General features: G+C 38.3%; 2 protein-coding genes across 2 annotated transcripts; both read left to right on the top strand.

The window, feature by feature from the left end:
* Positions 1-73: 73 nt before the first annotated feature.
* Positions 74-16,921, top strand: LOC113509244 (exocyst complex component 4). The gene is made up of 16 exons (XM_052896779.1): positions 74-374; positions 805-966; positions 2,141-2,310; positions 3,491-3,644; positions 4,656-4,773; positions 5,569-5,726; positions 5,983-6,197; positions 7,855-7,951; positions 8,901-9,111; positions 10,749-10,881; positions 11,680-12,139; positions 12,365-12,496; positions 13,515-13,682; positions 14,714-14,881; positions 15,869-16,066; positions 16,483-16,921. Exons 1-16 carry the CDS (start codon positions 318-320, stop codon positions 16,645-16,647), a joined length of 2,766 nt encoding a protein of 921 aa, XP_052752739.1. The 5' UTR covers positions 74-317; the 3' UTR covers positions 16,648-16,921.
* A 442-nt stretch (positions 16,922-17,363) lies between these two features.
* LOC113515879 (E3 SUMO-protein ligase NSE2-like) lies at positions 17,364-23,300 on the top strand. Its single transcript, XM_052896011.1, has 5 exons — positions 17,364-17,743; positions 18,339-18,489; positions 20,000-20,049; positions 20,972-21,092; positions 22,428-23,300. Exons 1-5 carry the CDS (start codon positions 17,546-17,548, stop codon positions 22,568-22,570), a joined length of 663 nt encoding a protein of 220 aa, XP_052751971.1. The 5' UTR covers positions 17,364-17,545; the 3' UTR covers positions 22,571-23,300.
* Positions 23,301-23,335: the final 35 nt, after the last annotated feature.

Here is a 23,335-nt window from a genome sequence, read left to right as displayed (position 1 = left end):
AAAGACTTTAGTCACTTAATAGTACAAAATATTTTTAATGCAAAAACTTGGTTGCATAGATTATATATAAAATTTTATCCTTTAAAGTGTCGTGTAGCCAATAATCAGTAGTACTTGTTCAATATCATTTCATTAATTTAATAAATAAATAAATTGTTTTTATTTACTTCTTTTTAACTAAATATAAATTGCTGTACCTTTATATTCTGTGATGTAAATAAACTAATACCACTAAGTTACTTTATTATTGTGCTTTATTACAGTAAAAAGTTAGAAGATCTTGACTTTCAATTTTTTACTATATTTCACTTTGCACCATGTCTTCACCACCTCCTACCAAACCCCCACGGGGTGTAAAACAAGGAAAAGAAACGGTATTATATCATTATCCTTCGTTTAATTTACATTTAACATTTTAATTTTTCTTTTTTAATACCGCAGATAATAATTAAGGCTATATAGAAACTGTTATCGTTGATATAAAAATAATTCGATTTTAGTTCCTTAATTTAAACACTCTTTAGCTTCTTCCACTTCTAAGGGTTCACTGACCCTTTAATTAAATAGGTAAATTTGGCTAAAGTCTTGTAGTTTAGAATTTTATAAAATTAGTTGAAAATTTCTATCAAAGATATCTCTATCTAGATTCTGTGAAATATTAATCAACCATGTTACTTTCCCTTATTATTAATTTCTTAAGTATTGAAGCTTATAATTTTAAATGTATATATTTTTAAGTTCTAAGTTTAGTAAGTAATAAATTGGGCACTTGTTTAATGAATCTCTGTATATATATTATTTCAGAGTGGTCTGTTAATGTCAGTCATTCGCACATTATCTGCGAGTGAAACAAATGAACAGCGAGAGAAAGAGAGAGCTAAATTGGAGAAAGAATATAAGAAGAGTGATGCTCGACTTGATGAATTGGTCGCTATACATGCACAAGAGATCATGGATGTTATGCAGGTCAGTTAAAATGTTTGTAAGTTGTATAATTATTGTATGTTATATATTTTACACCTATTTGTAAAAATTCATTAATCTATAATTAATGCAGTATTTATAATTTAATTTTAATAAAATTACTATTAAGCTGAGTATATTTACATATGCACAAGTACATACTAGTCTTAGCTGTACTCTTGTATGAAAATTGAGCCATACTTAGCTACAAATTCTCAATAAATAAATTATACAATAGGATTTGCTTTGTGTAACAATTGTTAATGCAAATTGCTGGAGGGAATAGACTACTAATATTATTCTCTCAGCATGAGAAGTTCACTAAAATTGGTGGATTATATAAAAGTAAATCCTGTTATAATTGGTATAAGGTGTTTTTTTTAATGGTTGATAATAGAATGGTAACTCTGCCTGCGCTATCGGTATACACTGTTGGGGTACCAGTGAAGGTGATGATGAAAGCAGATCAGTTAGTCCATCATGATAAATTTCACTAGAATTATTAATTAGGTGATTTCCAGGGAAAACCGCATGGAGGTCAACCTGATAGGGTGTATTTATTTATTTATTTTTAGGAAATTGTATAACTGAATTATAATCAATATATAGTCAAATTATATTTATGTTGAGTTGTGAATCCTTTTCATATTTGCATAATTACACAATCAGTTTTTATATATGCAAAAAAGAATATGTATATAATGATTACAAAGTTAAAAATTTTGATGAGACACCTTTTAGCTGAATTTATGATAACAAAATAAGAACAATATAAAGGGAAACAACATTAATAAAATAGTGAATTTAGTACAGTAGGGCGAGACTGAAAGAATTATTTTGCTACTTGCAACTTAATTGCATGTTGTATTGGTAGGAATAGATCAGTTAGACCCGATTACTAATAATTTGTTTCTCCTGGTCAGTAATAGTGGTGTTTTTTTTAATGGATGATAATGGAATGGTAACTCTGCCTGTGCTATTGGTATACGCTGGTGGGGTACCAGTGAGAGATGATAAGTGAGGATGAAAACAGGTCAGTTAACCCATCGTAACGAATGCAACAAGTATTAATCACGATGGTTTCCAAGGGGAACCGCGTGGAGGTTGTTCTGACGGGGCTCGCTAGCAATGGGAGCAGTAGGGAAGTGTCGAGTGATGGCGGGTGTGTGGCGCGCAGAAGTTCAGCGCGGTGGGCACGGCGCTGCGCGCGTGGGGCGCGGCGGGCGGCGGCGCGGCGGCGCGGCTGGCGGCGTGCGGCGCGCTGCTGCGCGTGCGCCGCGACGACCTGCGCCGCCTGTGGGCCGCCGCGCGCGCGCACCACCACGCGCTGCGCATGCTCACCGACATGTAACCACCGCCTCTACTCCTCTCACCCACCTCGCCAACATATCTTGTCATTCATCACGATAAATATTGTCCAACTGGTTCTCTGCCCAAAATACTTTTTTATTTTTTCTACAAAGCTTAAAATGGCAAACAAGCTGATGGCCCACCTGATGAAAAGTGATAACAGTCACCTATAGGCATGAACAGTACCATGGACATAGCAGAGTATATTGTTTCGCCATGTGTTGCCATTCCTGATGACTCAGGTATTTCTCTGTACCTTGTAAATTCACTGCCACATATCACCCTTCAAACCAAAACGCAGCCATGCAAACGTAACTACTTCACGTTAGAAACATGAATGAAGCAGAGGTGCCTAAGCAAACAACTTTTGTACAGTCTCCCTGTGCTATATACCAAATTTAATGATAATCGGTCGAACCATAGAGGCATAAAAAAGTAACAAACAAGCTCCCTTTAACATTTATCGTATTTATAAGTATACATTTTTATATTCTGTATAATTTTCTTGGCTACTAACAAAAAGATAAATATATGTTACATATGAACATTAAATTACGTTAAAATTGTATATCATTATCATGACATCAGCTGTGGTATATCAATTGCTAAATATATACTCCTACTATTGGAGGGTTTTGCCAATAGTTGTCATGGTTGGCAGGTAGATTGACAACTACAGTTAAATATGACTTTGTAGGCTGTGTATGCAATAGACTACTTCTTTCTTTCATATGGATGTCTTAAGAACCAACTAAGGAATTAGCAGCGTGCCTCTTCAAACATTACCAAAGCCTGTAATTAGGTTGTGTTTTACATAAATAAAATTGGCTTCAATTATGGCAGAACTGGTTATTTTGATTTAAAAACGAAAAGTACTGAACTGATTTTAATAAAAAAGTTCTATAGAATAAATTTGTAAGTGTAGTCTGTCAGATAAAAAGAAAAAAAAATTCGATTTACAAGTAACAAAGTTATAACGTAACAAACATAAATAAATACAACCGAAAATAATTTTCCAAATCGATTTACAACTCATGCAGTTATGAAGTAGTAAACTTAAAAGAAATGTAACCAAATTGGGAATCTCCTTTTTGAAGTCGACTAAAAATTAGAAATATGCATTAAAAATAAGAAGTTTCTTAAACGTGTGTGTATGTGTGTGTGTGCGCGTGCGCAGCGAACGCGTGGTGGTGTCAGAGCGAGTGGTCCGCGCGGCGGCGGCGGCGGGCCGCGTGCTGGCCGCCGCGCACGCGCTGCGCGCTGCATTGCACACGGCCGGCTCCACGCTCGCGCACGTGCACGCGCTGCACGCCACGCGCCAACATCTGGAGGTCACCGTCCACCTAACCACAAGGACATACATACAGGGAGTGATAACATAAAAACTGACAATCGTATGGTTGCCTCCTTGCTTCTTATGCTAATGTAATTAGTAAAAAGGGGACAAAAGATACACCATCAGTTACTGTTTCTGTCAATTCATAGCTGGCTAGTGTATAGAAAATGTTTTATATGTCAAATATTTGTCAGTAACAAATTTTACATTACTATATTATATATTCGACACAGTTTATGTAGAAAATATGCGAGCAGGTTGTATCTGAATTTGGTAGAGTTATACGGCAGTATAACATTTTTTATATACTAGCCTGCTATGTATTAACAATTTTATCACTTCTTATATGTAATTCCTTGTTCTTAGATACCTACGGTATCTCTATGTCTTATCTGTCTATATATAAGAAGATCTTTATCCATTTGGCTCACTGATACATATTTTTATATTTTACCTTTTATTTTTTATAATTATGTAATTCGTTTATTTGTATGAATTCAATTCTTAATTTACGTGTGCTATAAATTACTCAAAGTGTTTGTCCATCTATCTTTGACGCTAGAGAACAAACTGTTAACACGCAAAAGTGACTGACTGTATTTCAATAATTTTGCTTTTGAAATATCTTTTTATTTGAGTTTTTGTTTATTTTGAAAAATTTAAGATAATTGGAAATACTATTCTTTTAAGATTCCATTGCACCTATATATGTAGATATTTTCCCAAAGGTTCACATACACTAGAATCCAGTAACTAGACTATTAATATTATTACCCTCTGTGCTGGAGACCTACTGAAAGTATTGGATTATGTTGTTGAAACCAATATTATCAGTGGAAAAACAACAGAAATTTTTAAATATTTCATACTAACATAATACATCTATCCATGTTAATGATTATTAAATTATCCGGCTCGAAGGACCAAAAAATATTAAATATTCAGAAAGTGCTGTCGAGTGGCTTAAAGTGAAGCGGCTTGAAAGTGCCAGGTTTTGTTCGTACAGGCCAAGAAGTTGGAACTATCGGAGGCGGCGCTGCGCGCGGTGAGCGAGGCGGTGTACGGCGGCCGCGCGCCGCCACGCCGGCCCTCGGCGCGGCGCCGCGCCGCCCTGCTGCTCGCCGGTAACCGTCTATCTTCTTATTTCTTCTTTATCAATATTCATTCTTTATTATGCACAAAAAGATATTATATTGGTATAATATTTAAACATAATAAACTCTTCTCTGAAACAGATTTCTTCTAACAAACCCAACATATGAAATAAACTGACAATTTATTCATAGTTACAGGCAACATCTTTTTCTGTTGAATTCTTTCTTCTTTGTCCAATAATTTCCTCTTTGACCTCGTTTGTTTCCATTTACTTGAGATCGACTTTCCTAATCATATGGCATTATTTGCTTCTGTATTTTTTTCCATGCCATTCGACCCTTTCAAATCGGAGGGATTGTTAGTGGTGTGAACTACTAGTCTCATTGCTAGCAATGCACCTCGTCAAGTCGACCTCCACGTGGTCCCCCCTGGAAACCATGATGCTGAATTCCGGGTGGATACATCACGATGGGCTAACTGACCTGCTATTTCATTCTATTTCACTTATCATCCCTCACTGGTGCCCCGCCAGCGTATACCATTAGCGCAGGCGGGGTTACTATTTCATTATCATTCATTAAAAAAAAAGACCCTTTCAAATGTCTGTGAACTACCACTAGCCACATAGTTTAAAGGTTTCCATTTCCCCTTTTCTTTGTATCCATGGTAAAGTACTTTTTCACTATATAATCATCACTTTGCAATACATACCCGTACCATCTCAACCTGAACTCCATAATCTTGTTGGTTTCTTTATTGAAGCTACATTGATAAAGTATATTAAACTTTATATCACTACAACTAAACTTCATTTTTATTTGTAGAGCTAACAAAAAGCGAAGAAGTAACCGACGCGTACCTGCAGGACATAACGCCAGAGTTCGAGGCGTCCCTCTCGGAAGAGGATAAAACGTTCGAGACCACAGTGATGATATCGTTGGAGGCGCTCGGTGTACTCGACCAGTTGAAAGAGGCTACTGAGGTGAGGTTCTGAAATAATCTCTTTTCTGTTTCAACCACATAATAAAAAGGGGGAAGGGATTGTTAATAATGCGGATTTCCAGTCCCATTGTCTCTAAATTTATCAGTGTTTCTCTACAATGTTATGCATGTATTATTTTTTTTCTATACAACTTAGAATGGCAAACAAACTGACGGCCCACCTGATGGAAAGTGGTAACCGTCTCCTATAGACATGAGCATAACCATGGACAACAGAACATTATGTTTATTTTCAGAAATTCAAAGTTCAAATACAAAACGAACTTCTCGAAGTGATAGATACGGTGTCGCGCCGTATAATTGAGGAAGGCGATGTGGAAGCGGATATTGAGGGGGAAGAGGACGGCGAGATACCGGACACTGATAGTGTGACTGAGACGGGGCGACCGTTAGCGAGGCTCGTGACCAGCTTGAGCGAGGAGTTTCGAGCATGCGCTGCTAGAAATAAACGGTATATTTGAAGTAATATTTTATGAATTTACTAATCTAATTTTTTTTTTACAACACGGGGCAAACGAGCGTGCAGCTCATCTGATGGTAAGTGACTACCGCCGCCCATGATCACTCGCAACACCAGCGGCATTGCAGGTGTGCTGCCGGCCTTTTAAAAAGGAATATACTCTTTTCTTGAAGGTTATGTTGTCGTATCGGTTCGCTAAATACATAAATAGGTATATTATACAGGGTGAAAGGAACATGTTGGTCAAAACGAACAGCTGATTCAGATGAATGGTCGGAATCAGATAGTAAATTATTTTCCCACCGGAAATGCATCACAGTTATATTGTTAACGATTTTTAGTTTTGACGCCGCGCAATGTATATATATATATAGGGTGGACTTATCTCTGACAGAGATCTCTTCCAGTCAACCCAGTACAATGAGAAAGCATTTCGTTAGCGGGCAGCTGAAGTGCTACAACTATTAATACATAAACAAATATACAGTGTATTTGAAATTTTACGATTCACACGACACTTATTACCTACAAAGCGCTCTCAATGCCTCTATTTTGTACGTTTGTAGCGTTGACCGTACACAGCTGATTCCAAGCATCGCGGTAGAATTTTAATACGTATATTACATTGCTGTTTTTTGGTATTTCATTATAAAATATTATTATTTCTTTATATTATTACATAATATCATAGATTATAAATGAAAAAAAAAAACAAGAAAAATTTTGAAGTTTTGCAGAAAGAATTTCAGTTTAAAATAATGGTCCGAATTCACTATTTCAGGTTTTACCTACTTGTCCCTTACACCATGTATAAAACAAAGAGCTAGAGATCACTATGTATGCTGTGAAAGAAAGTAGGAAATATTTTTATTCAAGTAAACTTAGATTTAAGAATTTTTGAATAGTCATTCATTACCACCCATTCGGAACACAATTTCAGCCAAGAAGAACGGGCAAGAAACTCAGCTGTTGCTTTTTTCAAAAAGTTTAACCATACAAATAAAGAAGTGGTGTGAATACAGAGAATGTATAGTGAGGGAAATATACAGATTTTTTTTATGCAACAGTGGTACCCGTCTCCTATAGACATAAACAGTACCATGAACATAACAGAGTATACTGTTTCGCCTATGATACTCCCCATGCGTTGCCATTCATGAGGACTCAGGCGTTATTCCTCTGTGCCCTGTAAATTCACTGCTATATCCCACCCTTCAAACCGATACACAGCCATGCAAACATAACTGCTTCATAGTAGAAACACGAATGGGACAGAGGTGCTCAAGCAAAAGATCTTGGAACAAAGTTTGTCTCTGGTAAATTTACACACATACAGATTATATTACACAGATACACATTTACAAATTTCCTATGAGTGTATATAATGAGTAGGGAAATATATTTTACATATATCACATCTCCATATTTAGAAATAATAGTATTTCATCGTGCCTCCGATCAAACTGTTTATAATTACTCCTCTTCATCCAAAGGTTGCCTGAAGGAGATCACTTTTAGCGATAAGGTCGCCCATTGTTTTCTCATTGTGATTATTTCTTGTAATTGTTCATATTTATAATAAGTTTACTATTGTAAGTTTTTGGAGGAAACAATAAAGAGTATCTATCTATCTGTCTACGATTTGCAGACTCCTGCAGCTGTGGCGGGCGGCGCTACAGAAGCATCATTTGTCGGACGCTAGCCTGCACACGGAGCAACACTACTGGAGCGCGGTGCAGCAAGTTGTTAGTTAATTTTTTTTTTTTTTGTAATAAAAAAAGGTCTTAAAGATGTCTTACAGCGCCATCTAGTTACAAAGTTGTTTTAAAAAAAGTAGTTGCAGAGTTTGTACTAAACAGTTGCAAGATAGTTTTTATTTCGACTACGTGGACGTAAGTGATAGGTAGGACATTGTGTTAGCATTATCAGACAGAGAACTTGTTTGTTTTTATACTCTGTTATGTCCACGGTACTGCTCATGTCTATAGGCGACGGTTACCACTTTCCATCAGGTGGGCCGTCAGCTTGTTTGCCATTCTAAGTTGTATAAAAAAAACAATAGTTTATAGTATTTTTAAATTACTTGTGTATTATTTAATAAATGAAATAAGTGTTTACGCATTAAAAATATGTAGAAATTATAAGAAAAAATAAATATAGAAGTTGTAAAGGAATCGTTTATTACTATTTATCACGCAAAATTGTATGAAAAAGTTGAGCGGTTTTTCTCTAAACATTTGTATGAAGACACTCTATCTACATAATGTAAGAGCTCAAATTACTGGTTACTAATTACTAATTACTATTACCTGTGATAGCATTGTGCATTAACAATAATGGATCTTACTTATCTGTAATAAAGAAATACGTACGGCTCGCCATCGACAGGGAGTTCACCCTCATACCTTACAGCCTAAATGGTCGCGTACAACGCGGTTTCAGAGATGTGTTCTCCCACGAACACTCAGGTTGTGGAATGAGCTCCCTGCCGAGGTTTTCCCAAGAGACTACAGCATGGGGTTCTTCAAAAGAGGGGTAATGAGGTTTCTTCAGGGTCGGCAACGCGCGCGTAATACCTCTGGTATTGCAGGCGTTCATAGGCTACGGTAACCGCTTACCATCAGGTGGGCTGTATGCTTGTTTGCCACCTCGTGGTTTAAAAAAAAATATATTATTATTGTGTGTGTACTCCAGCTGCAGCTACTGCTGACGGACTACTTGGACATCGAGAGCGTGACTCTAGCTGAAGCTCGTGCGGCGCGAGGCGGGCGTGGTGCGGCGGCGGCGGCGGCGGCGGCGGCGGCGGCGGGGAAGGCGGTGGAAGCGCCTCCCGACCTACGCCTCGCCGACTACTTCGCACGCAAGCGGCCGCAGCGCCGCAGGCAGAAGCTGTTCAAACTGGATGGTACGGTGCACGCTACTAGTAAAATATATACGTGATTGACGTAAGAAATGACGTGTGTGTATTCTCGTACTGGAATTATCCAGATCATTTCCACTCACAATCAATCTTTTAAAATTCAATTTCTGAGAACGAGCCGTGATTAGTATTATAGTGTGAATGTAATTAGCAAAGAGAGAGCCTTTGTACAAAAGTCGTTTGCTTGGGGACACCTCTGTCCCATTCGTGTTTCTACCATGAAGCAGATGTGTTTGCATGGCTGTGTGTTACAAAGTACAGAGGAATAACACCTGAGTCTTCAGGAATGGCAACGCATGGAAGGTATCATGGACGAAACTATACTCTGTTATGTCCATGGTACTGCTCATATCTATAGGCGACGGTTACGACTTTCCATCAGGTGGGCCGTCAGCTTGTTTGCTATTCTAAGTTGTATAAAAAAAAATGTAATCTAAGGTTAGCACCATATTAAGGGTACATATCTTCAGTTACATGAGTACCTAAATAATTTTGAGTAATTACCAATATACCAAAGACAATCCGGACAATGTGTGATATACGTAAGAAAATGTAAAGTTTTTGACAATATTTTGCCGATAAGGTGTTACCAAATTATCTGCAGTCCCTGTTACAGGGCATAATATTAGATATATATATTACAATAAAAAAAGGAATTTCATGTCGAAGTAGTATGGAATTATTTAAAAAAAAAATATGATAAAGTACTTAAATTTCTTCATTGCATGTAAAACGTCCTCATAACTTTATTTTTCTCTATCACATTGTTGGTCGCGCTCACTCCGTCTTATTTCTCCTATTACTCCGTCGGGCTTTACCGTGACTATGCAACGGCGCGTCACAAAGTAAACATTAAGCTGTTTACTAAAACCACAGATATTTTGATATTAAAAATCGTAATTTACTTACCAATGTGAATGTGTTTAGCCACTTTAAAAAGGTGACGAACCTCCCATCACACTTTAAACAGGCTTTGGACTGTCAAATTGTTGTAACATCTTTACGCGCCTGTTCATTTAGTTATCTTAGAAAAATAAGACATTATTTCAGCTGTTTAGCCACAAAAAAAATGATGATGGCGACTGCAGTGTATTACAATAACTAGGCGTGTTTAAAAGTTCATCACTTTATTTAAAACACTTTTTTTGTTTACACTATTCACACTAAACCAATTGTTGCACTAATCCACCTTGTTACGTTTACGTAGTTTCTTTACACTTTCAAATACAAGCCCATTTTACTCTTAATTCTGTTACATGTATGTGTGATTAGCTATTTTTTTTTGATGCACATTTGAAATATATCCGGTTTAATCATTAACTAAGGTCTTTCACATGGCCGCATAAAAGTCCAGTGGAGTTAAAGGTCATTAAATACCTTTATCCATCTCACACCATAGATCGCATTTGGATACAAAATTCGAAACGTGATGCATAATCATTTAGGCATAGAGTCCAAACTTAAGCATTTGGTTAAACATTTGGTTACACCTTATATATTGGCATAGTATTTGTTATTTTGTTAGGTAATAGTTTTTGAAAAACCTTTGTTTACAATTTCTTCATATAATCCGAAAAAATGTTATTTATTTTGTTTTATAATATAAATAATTATTTATATAGCAACGACCGAGGTTAGCGTGCGGGCGACGACACGCCGGCAGGCGCCCGTCGTGTGCCGCGCTGACCCGGCCCTGCTGCACGCAGCGCTGCCGCCGCTGCACGCGCTGTGCGCACACATCGAGTCGCTCACTGGGTACGTGCGCCTGCACTACACACTGTACATGAGTTCGGAGTCAACCTTGCTCAGCATATATTTTTTCTGAAACATGTTTGAAAATGTGAGCATTATTTTGATAATCTTCTTCGAGATAAATCAAAATTGCCGTACTGGCCAGATACATGTGGATAGCGGCCGGCAAAAGTTGTATGAAAATTCATATCTGTCGTGTTTTGCGGCCAGATAAATTACTATGTAAACTCATATCTGTCCTGTAATTTAAAAATGGAATGACCTTTTACTTTGAAATATGGCTACCAAGGAGGTAACTAATAAAAGGTTTTATTTAAATTTCGAACTGGTTTGCAAATAGAAAGCTATTTCTTGAAAAAAAAAAAAAACAAAACATGAAAATTATGGCGAGTGAAAAATTATTATTGTTTGTTATTCGTCATTGAAATTGAAAAGTAAAATTGTGTTCTTGATTTTCGCGCATTGTTTGAGAAAAGTACTATACAAGTCTTGGTCACAACTAGGCATTGATGGACTCATGTACGTGTGCCTCGGCTACGTCTCGGCCCACATTTGCACCTTCGTCCATCAATGTCTCAGTTGCTGGCCGTTGCAGTAATGTACTATACCTCTATCTCTACAAGCTAAATTACACTTTCCTAGTAATTTAGCTTGTACAGCCAAAGCGCCATAGTTGTAGAATACTGACGGGTCTTTATATGTAATCTTTGTAAGATCCGTCAGTATTCTACGACTATGACGAAAGGAATGTGAAGAAATGTGGTATGTTTTTTGTGTATCAAAGTTGTGTGTGGTGCGCAGCGGCGGCGAGTGTTCGCTGCGCGCGTTCCTGGCGGACTACGTGCGGTGGTGCGAGAGCGCGCGGCTGGCGGCGGCCGCGCGCGCCGACATCGACGCCGCGCTGCGCGCGCCGGCCGCGTGGCGCGAGCGCAGCGTCGCGGCCGGCGGCCGGCCCGTGTACGCGGGCTGCGGCCTCGCCTGGCGCGCCGTGCGCCGCGCGGCGCTGGCGGCGCGCCGCTGCGGCGCGTGCGGCGGCGCGGCGGCGGCGCGCGCCGCGCTGGCGGCCGCCGCGGCGCTGGCGGCGGCGTGCGGCGGCGCCGCGCCGCGCCTCGCCGCCGCGCTCGCGCCGCAGCCCGCGCCGGCCTCGCGCGCCGCGCGCTGGCTGGCCGACGACGACATCGTGCGCTTCCTGCAGTCGCTGCCCAACTGGCGCGCCGCCACGCAGCAGCCGCGCGACCGCCGCGACCGGATCGACGCGCAGGTACCGCTACGGTGCACTGTTCTGTGCTTCTGTGTTTTTTTAATATATAAACTAATAGAGGTTTTTCAACCAAATTACACGACATTAAAATATAATGTGAACATAAAAAATTTTAATAATAATTTTTTTTTTTTTTTTGCATTGCCATTTTAACACAAAATATCATACTTTAAATACAGTAAAGTATAAATAATAGCATCTCGTTCCACCTGGCCGGTGTCGCAGGAGCTGCGGGAGGCGTACTCGCGCGAGGCGGACACGCTGGTGTCGACGCTGGGCGACGGCGCCGTCACGCGCCGCGAGATCGTCGCCGACGTCGCCCAGCTCGCCGACATCGCGCTGCTGGCCACCACCATGGTAGCTACACTCGACTCGTCTCTAACCGCCGATTGCAATACTAATATAATTTGCTACTGTCAGTCGCACTGCATTATAGGTCTTTGAGTGCCGACGAGCGGCATCGCACTCGTGCGCATTGCAACGTTTACCAGAGGGAGACTTTGTACAAAAATCAATTGCTTGGGTACCTCTGTCCCATTCGTGTTTCAACCGTGAAGCAGTTGTGTTTGCATGGCTGTGTTTCGGTTTGAAGGGTGGGATATGCCGTGAATTTACAGGGTACAGAGGAATAACACCTGAGTCCTCAGGAATGGCAACGCATGGGGGGTATCATGTGCGAAACAGTATACTCTGTTATGTCCATGGTACTGCTCATGTCTATAGGCGACGGTTGCCACTTTCCATCAGGTGGGCCGTCAGCTCGTTTGCCATTCTAAGTTGTATAAAAAAAAAAACTAAAAGTGCCACGAGCGTCATAGCGCTCGTGAAATCAGTCGCTGTTTAGCTTGCTGTAAAAAAAAAATTAAAATTGGATAATTTTTGGAGGAGTTACAGTTTTTTTTAGAGACAAGGCTAAATGACATCAACACGATAAAGATTTCTTTGGCATTTTTAAGTAGATATGAGTAAAAATCAATGGCACTAAAAGGGTTAATACATAGTTACGGCTATGTAACAGAACACTCGTGTCTGGTCAGTAAACGAGGGTATTAGGTGTTTTTATACAACTTAGAATGGCAAACAAACTGACGGCCCACCTGATGGAAAGTGGTAACCGTCGCCTATAGACATGAGCAGTACCATGGACATAACAGAGTATACTGTTTCGTCCATGATACCCCCATGCGTTGCCATTCCTGAGGACTCAGGTGTTATTCCTCTGTGCCCTGTAAATTCACGCCATATCCCACCCTTCAAAACCAGGTTGACGGTAAATCAGCAATTTCACTTGACGATTTAGTTTATTAAGCGTTTGTTGTTATTAATTTAATGGTACATCTGCGACTGGTGTGATAATACTAATATTTGATCCCAGGACTGGTTGTGTGCGAACGTGAAGACAATACCGTCGCTAGTGAGCGGCCCGTCGCCCGGCGGCGGCGGCTCCGTCAAACTCAGCGACAAGTTCATCAACGACGTCAACTCCACCGCCATGATCTTCGAGGAGATATCGCACAAGTGCTTGCTCTTCTTGCATCTCGAGGTAAAACTATGTTGTTAAGTTTGGTTATCTTATCTTATTTTTCGCATATGGGGTCAGCTAAGCCGATGCACGTCGACCCATACGGATCTTTTGTGCTTCCCCCTGCCTTTCCATCATTTCATAGATCCTGTGTGTTACCCTAACGATATCCCGCGGTTTAAGATATCTGTAGTCCCCTGGCTCTGGATAAGCCGTTCCCAGTAGACTCATACGCATACTTGACAACGAATCGCAGTTGCACATCAAGTGTTCCATGGATTCCGATTTCTCCCCGCACAGTCTGCACAGTGTGTCCGAAGATAGACCCATCTTGTGTAGTATATGCCTTATTGGCATACGTCCAGTTAGGGCACCCATAATGAGTCTTGCCTATTCTCTGCCACCGCTGTAGATGAGTTTATCCCATCCCTATAATTTTAGTTATTATTTCCCATAAGTTTGATTAAGTTTAAACAAGTTTTGTCAAGCATGGTCTGCAGTTTCAAGTTAGTAAGAAACAATGTCCACATAGCGTAGTTTTTAACGTTCAAAATCTTTTATCGGAAATTTAATAAAACAATAATATAAAGTGGTCTTTTTTTTAAGTTGGTAACGTAAAATTAGTTGAAAATTTGAATTTGAAAATGTGAAAACAGGGATAATTGAAATTGTCTATTTGAAATGGACTGCAAATAAATGTTACAACCCTGTGATGAAGGCCATAGCTATAGATATACTAGAGACAGACTTTGTACAAAAGTCATTTGCTTGAGGACACCTCTGTCTCATTCGTGTTTTTACCACGTGTGTTTGCATGGCTGTGTTTTAATTTGAAGGGTGCGATATGGCAGTGAATTTACAGGGTACAGAGGAATAACACCTGAGTCCTCAGGAATTGCAACGCATGGGAGGTATCATGGGCGAAACAGTATACTCTGTTATGTCCATGGTACTGCTCATGTCTACCTAACGGTTGCCACTGTCCATTAAGTGGGCAATTAGCCATTCAAAATTGCATAAAATATATTTGGCACGGCTGTGACTGTGTGCAGATGCGCATCGCGTGCGTGCACTACCTGGGGCAGGAGGAGCGCGGCGAGGAGGTCGGCGCGGACGACGGCGGCGACGAGCCGCGCGGCGGCGGCGCGGCGCGGCTTGCGCACGCGCTGCTTGCCTTCCACGAGCTCGCCGCGCCGCTGCTTGCGCCGCACATGCTCGCCGTGCGTACACTAAACTTTTTTTTAAAGATGAACAATACAAAGATATCCCCGCCTGCACTAACCTGTTTTTTTTTAATGGACGATAATGGAATGGTAACCCCACCGGCGCTATCAGTGTACACCGGCGGGGCACCAGTGAAGGATGGCAGGTGAGGACGAAGCAGGCCAGTTAGCCCATCGTGACCAATTTAACAAAAATTGTTCACGATGATTTCCAGGGGGAATCACGTGGAGATCGACCTTATAGGGCATGTTGCTAGCAATGGGACTGTCAAACTCGATTGTTAACAATGCCTTAATGGTATACATGTATGTTGGCCTAGCACCAGTGACGGATGATTGGTGAAATAAAGAGATAGGTCAATTAACTCATCGTAATTAATACATCACATGGAAGTCAACCTGACAGAATAGGGGGAAAAGGGATTGTTAGTAATGGGGTTTAACCTATTGCTAGTAATACATTCTGTCAGGTCGACCTCCACGCGATTCCTCCTGGAAACCATCGTAGTTAATTCTAGCGGAATTCGTCACGATGGGCGAATTGACCAGTTTCATTCTCACCTATTATCGCTCTCTGGTGCCCCACTAGTGTATATCGATAGCGCAGGGAGTTACCATTTCATTATCACGCATTAAAAAAAACGTGACAGAATATATTACTAGCAAGGAGACTGGTAGTTCGCGTTACTAACACTCCCTTCCCCCCATACGATCTTTTTATAAGTGAAAATAGCATGGTAATCCTGTTTGCGCTATCGGTATACACTGGCTGGTCAATTAGCCACTTGTGACAAATTCAATGATAAATTTGTCACAATAGTTTCCAGGGAGAACCACATGCAGGTCGACCTGATATTGATAGCAATGGGAACTAATCTCCCCATTACTAACGATTCCCTCGCCCAGGACAGTCTGTTTACAACGTTCTATCGACCTAGGTTTTCAGTTGTGCATTAACCGTGCGTTGTAATATAACTCGGCCAGTACATAATGGAGGGCGTGGGCGAGATGATGTCGGCGGCGGTGGTGTGGCGCTGGCAGGGCGAGGGCGGCGGCGCGGCGGGCGGCGCGGCGGGCGCGCGGCTGGCCACGCTGCGGCACTGCCTCGCCGCGCTGCAGCTGCCGCACGACGGCCTGCACCGCGCGCACGCCTACCTGCACCTGCTGGCCTGCACGCCGCAGGTACGCAACACTACCCGCACTACCCGCACTGCACGCGCTACTACTGCGCACTCTCACCGACACACACACGCACGCACGCACGCACGCACGCACATGCACGCACGCACGCACGCGCACGCACATCCACACACACACACGCACGCACGCACGCACACACACACCACGCGCACGCACACATACACACACGCACGCACGCACGCACGCACACACCTATCATGGGCGAAACAGTATACTCTGTTATGTCCATGGTACTGCTCATGTCGATAGGCGACGGTTACCACTTTCCATCAGGTGGGCTTGTTGTCCGTCAGCTTTTTTGCCATTATAAGTTGTATAATAAATAAAAAAAACCATCAGGTGAGCCGCATGCTTCTTGTGTTGTAAAAAAAATATGCAATTTCTATGTTTATTTTCAGGAAATAATAACATCGATACGCGAGAAGGGCGCCCAGTTCACGGAGCTGCAGTACCTGAACGCGTTCAAGGTGATCGGCACGCGGCAGGGGCTGTCGGCCGCGGACATGCGCGCGCAGCAGGACCGCCTCGCCGCCGCGCTCGGACACGTCGGCGTCACCGTCTGAACCTCTCACGTGTCCCAGCGACCACAATCATTCGGAAAATTATAATAATAATGTAAAATTTAATTTTATAAATAAAAATTGCGTATTAAAATTTATATATTCGATGACTGACACAGTTGATCTATAATTATATTATAATTAAATTAATTTAAATAAATTTAAATTATTTTATAATTGCTAGAAAGTAACAATGTATGCTTATTTAATATGTCCACATCAATAACAAATATATTCATTGTTTCTTTAATCTACTTAGTGAGCACGCTTAATGTATTTTTTTTTATATATTGGACTCATTCTTGATCATAAATTGTTATTTACTGTTGCTTTGATATTTTAATCAAGTTATACATTGTAATAAGTATTATAAAAAAAAAAAAAAAAAAAACTAGTGAAACTATTTATCCATTTACGTTAATCAATAAAAAGTTTATACCTACTTTATTTTGTTTTATTGTATTAAGCAAAAGCAATAACAGAAGAGTATCAATGTAGTACCATTTGAACAATTTAGCGAACGACTTATTTACCACTGTAATGTTTACTCATAGCACGATTAGATTTGCATCACAGACCAAATATACCATATTTTTATAACAAAAGTATAACTGAATATTATTTACATTTGCCTACGTCGTACAGATAAAATATATAATGACAAATTTTTGACATTTGGTTTATATCAATGTCAAATTGAGCTGTCAGTGGCAGTGCTCTTAATGTTTTTGACGCTTTCTTGTTTTGTTTGTTTGCCTAACCTAATCAAATATCTTTTTAATTAGTATTGAATTTTTTGTTATTATAAGAATTCACTAAATATCAATTAATTTAAAAATATTACATCTAAGTTTACAGTAATTGTCTTAAAAGAGTATTATATTTTATTATTGTTTTCACTATGGCTGAAGCCGACACGGACTTGTCTCAATTGAGAAAAGAGTGTATAACTAGCCTTTATTTGTGTACAGATAATTTAAACAAATATCTAGAAAACGAAAAAGAATCTGAATTCGCTAAACTTAAGTCTTATGTCAGTGAATATTGCTTATTAGAAGCGCAGGAAGAAGTGGCTATTCAGGCTTTGGACAAGGCAAAAGTGAGTTTTATAACCCATAATATTGTTGAGAATAATAACAGACATCGGTTGAAACTCAAGACAATATTTTTAATACGCCTATTTTCTATACAAAGATTTTTAAGCAACATATGTTTTATTTAATGTAAAAACTGCTGGTTTAACTAACATGTAATAAGGCCCAGAGAGCTCAATTAGTTTTGGGATCTTTCGGAACCCTTAATCATGAGGAACTATGATGCGAAAGTGACCCTGACTAGGTGATTCGGCCCACTAAGTATGAGCTATAAGTGTTTGTGATCTATTAAGTGCCAAATGGTTCCAAAACTAAATAAGTTTAAGACTTAATTACACATAAGTTAAACTGGTACTTTTGGTTTTCTGTGTGTATGTTACATGATATCTATATTCATTGGAACATAACACTACTCCATACTGTAATCTGTGTAAATTGTGCATGTTGATTTCATATTAATTTTGTCAAATTGTAATTGTTGCTTTTTGAAACAAAATGGATTGACCCAATATCCTTTTTTGGAACCTATAACAACTAGAATATTAGACTAAAATACTGTAAATTTTTTAAATGAATATTATATTTTTTTTAATGTTACAGAGAGAAACAGATATTTCAAATGTGGATACCCTGCAGGACAGATTTAAAGCTCACCTCAGCAACCTTGCAAGTAAGCGTCTTAATGTGAACAATCATCCATACATGTTGGAACTGAACAAACGGTTTGAGAAAAGGCAACAGGCAGCCAGACGTGAGTACATTAATCTAACTTTATACCCCTTTTTTATGCAATGTTCTACATTGCAAACAGGCTGATGTTTCACTTGATTCAACACGTGGTAATTGTTACTTTTTTTTTATATTTTTTATTTAGAGGCTTTTATCCTATAAGGATATTTCGGCCTCGTCATACCCTAATTTTAAAAAAATACCTCACATACTTAAAACATTGATATATAAATAAATAATACATAATATCCTAGTAGTCTATTTTGATAAAGGGAATTATTGATACAAAAATATAGTAATTAAAGATTTTGCCATTCCGGAATGTGGTTCTGCAAGTATGTTTGAAAATAAACCAATCTCCTGTCTATTGAGACTATATTTCTGTATCAATACTTCCCTTTGTGTTTTGTATTTCGTACATTTAAATATCATATGATGAACATCATCGAATGTGTTACAAACATCACAATTCGTATTATTAACTTTTTTCATAAGAAAAGTGAATTTTGCATTTGGGTAATGTCCTGAGCGTAATCTAAGAGTTGTAACAACGAAATTTCTATTTGTTACTTATAGACTTGAATAGTGTCATAGATATTAGAGAATACATTTGTGGTGGTCATAAATTGCATCATGATTTGCCATTCCTGAGGTCTAAGTGTTGTATACCCAATAATTTCACTGTCATTGTCATTAAAAGGTGGAAAGCCTTTGAATATAAAATACAGTCCTGCTAACACAGAAAATATTTTTCATTCTGTATATTAAAGATTTAATTATCTATTTGTCAATTAATTATTACTTTCTGAAGAACCACATACATTTTTAATGTTTGAAAGGAAAGTAACAATGTACATTGTTGTGTACTTTTATATTTAATTTAAATAACTATATAAATATAATTTAATTTATTTATATTTAAATAACTTTATTTAGCAAAATAAAATATGGTACAAAATACTCAATGCTCGTAGCATTCTCTACTGTGTTTCGGTTTGAAGGGTGGGATATGGCGTGAATTTACTGGGTACAGAGGAATAACACCTGAGTCCTCAGGAATGGCAACGCATGGGGGGTATCATGGGCGAAACAGCATACTCTGTTATGTCCATGGTACTGCTCATGTCTATAGGCGACGGTTACCACTTTCCATCAGGTGGGCCGTCAGCTTGTTTGCCATTCTAAGTTTTATAAAAAAAAAAAAAAAAAAAAAAATACCAGTCAATCATTATTTTTCTTTGTATAGTGTTTCCAAGCTTATTTTGTCTACTGCCCACTTTGAGAATAAATTATTTTTTAGCGCTCCCATTATTTCACCTACTTAAAAACCACAACAAATCACCCCCCAAGCCTCTACACAACACCTCATTTTTTTCTGGATCTCTTACCTTTAGGCCTGCAGCGCCCACAAGGGGGCGTTATCGCCCACTTTAAGAAAGGCTGCTCTAAATAGTATTGTTTAGTTTCAAGATATGAAATTGAAACAAGAAAAATCAGTATTTATATATAAACACCCTTATTTTTTTTTTCAGAACATTTGGATGAATCAGATGTAGCTATTACGGAATCTCAAGACCAATATGTAAGTTATTCCTTATAAACGTTAAAAACCTTATAATGTCTGAATATTTTATATAATTTTATTTATTTATACTTTTGCACGATGACATGCTCCAATATGTCTACAGGACAGACTTAATGCCTCTAATATATTTATTGTCTTTAATATCTGCAGACTAAAGACAATTATTTATTTTATATTATATTTGTATCATATTTAAATGTTTCAACCGTGAAGCAGTTGTGTTTGCATGGCTGTGTTTCGGTTTGAAGGGTGGGATATGGCGTGAATTTACTGGGTACAGAGGAATAACACCTGAGTCCTCAGGAATGGCAACGCATGGGGGTATCATGGGCGAAACAGTATACTCTGTTATGTCCATGGTACTGCTCATGTCTATAGGCGACGGTTACCACTTTCCATCAGGTGGGCCGTCAGCTTGTTTGCCATTCTAAGTGCCATTTTACCAGAGGGAGACTTTGTACAAAAGTCGATTGCTTGGGCACCTCTGTCCCATTCCCATTCGTGTTTCAACCGTGAAGCAGTTGTGTTTGCATGACTGTGTTTCGGTTTGAAGGGTGGGATATGGCGTGAATTTACAGGGTACAGAGGAATAACACCTGAGTCCTCAGGAATGGCAACGCATGGGGGTATCATGGGTGAAACAGTATAGTCTGCTATGTCCATGGTACTGCTCATGTCTATAGGCGACGGTTACCACATTCCATCAGGTGGGCCGTCAGCTTGTTTGTCATTCTAAGTTGCATAAAAAAAAAAAAAAAAAAAAAAAAAAAAAAAAAAAAAAAAAAAAAAAAAAAAAAAAAAAAAAAAAAAAAAACAAAAAAAAAAAAAAAAAAAAAAAAAAAAAAAAAAAAAAAAAAAAAAAAAAAAAAAAAAAAAAAAAATTAATAAATTGTGATTTTATATACATTAATGTTTTCAGATTGATCCAATAACAAAGAAACCCATAGTGGATCCTGTTAAGAATACAGTTTGTGGACATATCTATGAGAAGGAAGCCATTATAAATTTAATCAACATGAAAAATAGGACAAAATGCCCAGGTACATGAATGTAAAGTTCTATTTCTATTTGTAGCTATGGTCAGTTAACTGCTATGTCATAGACTGCTCAATAGTACTTTTTTAATGGATGATAATGGATGATAATGGAATGGTAAACTCGCCCGCACTAACGATTAATGCTGGCGATAACCAGTAAGGGATGACAGATGAGAATGAAAAGGCAGTTACCCCACCGTGATGAATACACCTGGAATTTAGTACAATGGTTGTCCAGAGCTTCCATGTGGAGGTCGATCTGACAGGGTGTATTGCTAGCAATGGGACTGGTAGTCACACTGGTAGTCACACTAGCAAATCCCTTCCCCCCACTCAATAGTACTTAATGTAAAGTTTTATTGAAATAATGACAGTGTATATATGAAATTAGCGTCACTTCAAAACATTCATCCAATTTTTTATTTGTAATAACATTGGACATTAGCAGATTGTTGTCCATTTATATTATATTTTCATTAAATTCTGTTGAAACTTGCTATAATTCAGACATTTTTAAGGTTTATTTGGACTAAATAAAATTGTTTTCAAAGCAAGTCGAGAGAATCATTTTGTATTTCATTCTTCATATTTTAAATAGTTTAGATTCGTGTTTTATACATGTATAGGGTGGGATATGGCGTGAATTTACTGGGTACAGAGAAATAACACCTGAGTCCTCAAGAATGGCAACGGGTGGAGGGTATCATGGGCGAAACAGTATACTCTGTTATGTCCATGGTACTGCTCATGTCTATAGGCAACGATTACCATTTTCCATCAGGTAGGCCATCAGCTTGTTTGCCATTTTAAGCTGTATAAAAAAAAATCATACATAGTTATACACAGTCCAATGTAAAACATAAAGAAGTATTTTTTCAACAATCTGTAGATGCTGCCAGTCTTATATAACAAATGCAGCATTTACTAATGCTTTGATGCCACAATTGTATAGTAGATGTGGGTATTCATTCAAAAGTTATGTACATAGTTTTATATGCAATACTATATGTATTACGCCATATATAATATAATATTAATATAATATCCCAGACAAATCTCTGTGGTTTTTGGTATACTTGTTTGTTATTTGGTTTTTATAGTGCAGATAATTAAATAAAAAACTAAAAAAAGTTCTTGGATGTATTATATTTTTAAGTCCATATAACTCTGCATAATTGACTTATGATCTACAGTGATATGTTATCTATTTTTTCTTAAATTCCGCCATTATCAGATACCATAGCAAAATACAGAGTAGCTTTATACAGAAATAGTGTATGTTAAATATAAAAAAAAATATGTCAAAAAGTATAATAATTAATTTTAATTCTGTTTTAGTGGTTGGCTGTGGTAATCGTGGACCCGTACTGACACAGCATCTACTCTCAGACGACGAGCTGAAGTTCCGCATGACTCTTACACAACATTCCACCATGATACAGGAGCGGTCCATCATGAACTTGGATGACAGCATAAATTGATAAGAGATTACCAAACTATCTTCCACGATATTAGCAAAAATGTTGATTGCATCTAGAACGTAATATAACTAGGTAACTTTAAGACTGCCCCGTAAATTTGGTAATAATGTATTAAATTAAGGTATAAATAAACGAGTATAGGTGGGTAAAATTTGGCGTCGTTTCTGACTGTTGGCTGTACATAAAAACATGTAGGGACCATATTGCTAAATGATACAATTAAAAATTATACAAATATGTATATATATATTTGTAGAATTTTGAACTCTATTATCTGTACCGATATTACTTAGTCCAAACGTTATTTTTTTTATGGCTGCCATCGTAGACAATGGTAATATTTTGCTAACTTCATGGTTAGAAAAGATTGCATGTAATTTATAAGACAGTAATGTAATTTTTCGGTATGGTAATTTCTTTTTTTAATAAAAAAGTCCAAAAAGTTCTTCTCTTACTTTAATTTATACGGCTGCCATCAATTGAGGTCAATTGATTCTGCCAACGTCATGGTTGGAGAACCTAGGTATATATAGGTATACTGGGCAAACATAGGAGTTATGCATTACCCAAAAGTTCTTTGATAAAGATTTCGATTGTGATTATGTTTAAGTGGTGGCTATTATAGCTGTCGAATGCCATCTCTAGGCTCTAAATATAATGCACTGTAATAGTTCAGTTAATTATATTAATTATCACTCGACTGTGATCGAAATAAACTAATGTTTTGATATTGTGTTTGTTTTAATATTTTGGTAACATTTTAAT

This window comes from Galleria mellonella, unplaced genomic scaffold, assembly GCF_026898425.1.
Source record: "Galleria mellonella isolate WM207_F2 unplaced genomic scaffold, CSIRO_AGI_GalMel_v1 utg117, whole genome shotgun sequence".
Lineage (NCBI taxonomy): Eukaryota > Metazoa > Arthropoda > Insecta > Lepidoptera > Pyralidae > Galleria > Galleria mellonella.
Note: the sequence above shows the minus strand (reverse complement) of the source record. Positions and strands in the feature narration are given on the sequence as shown.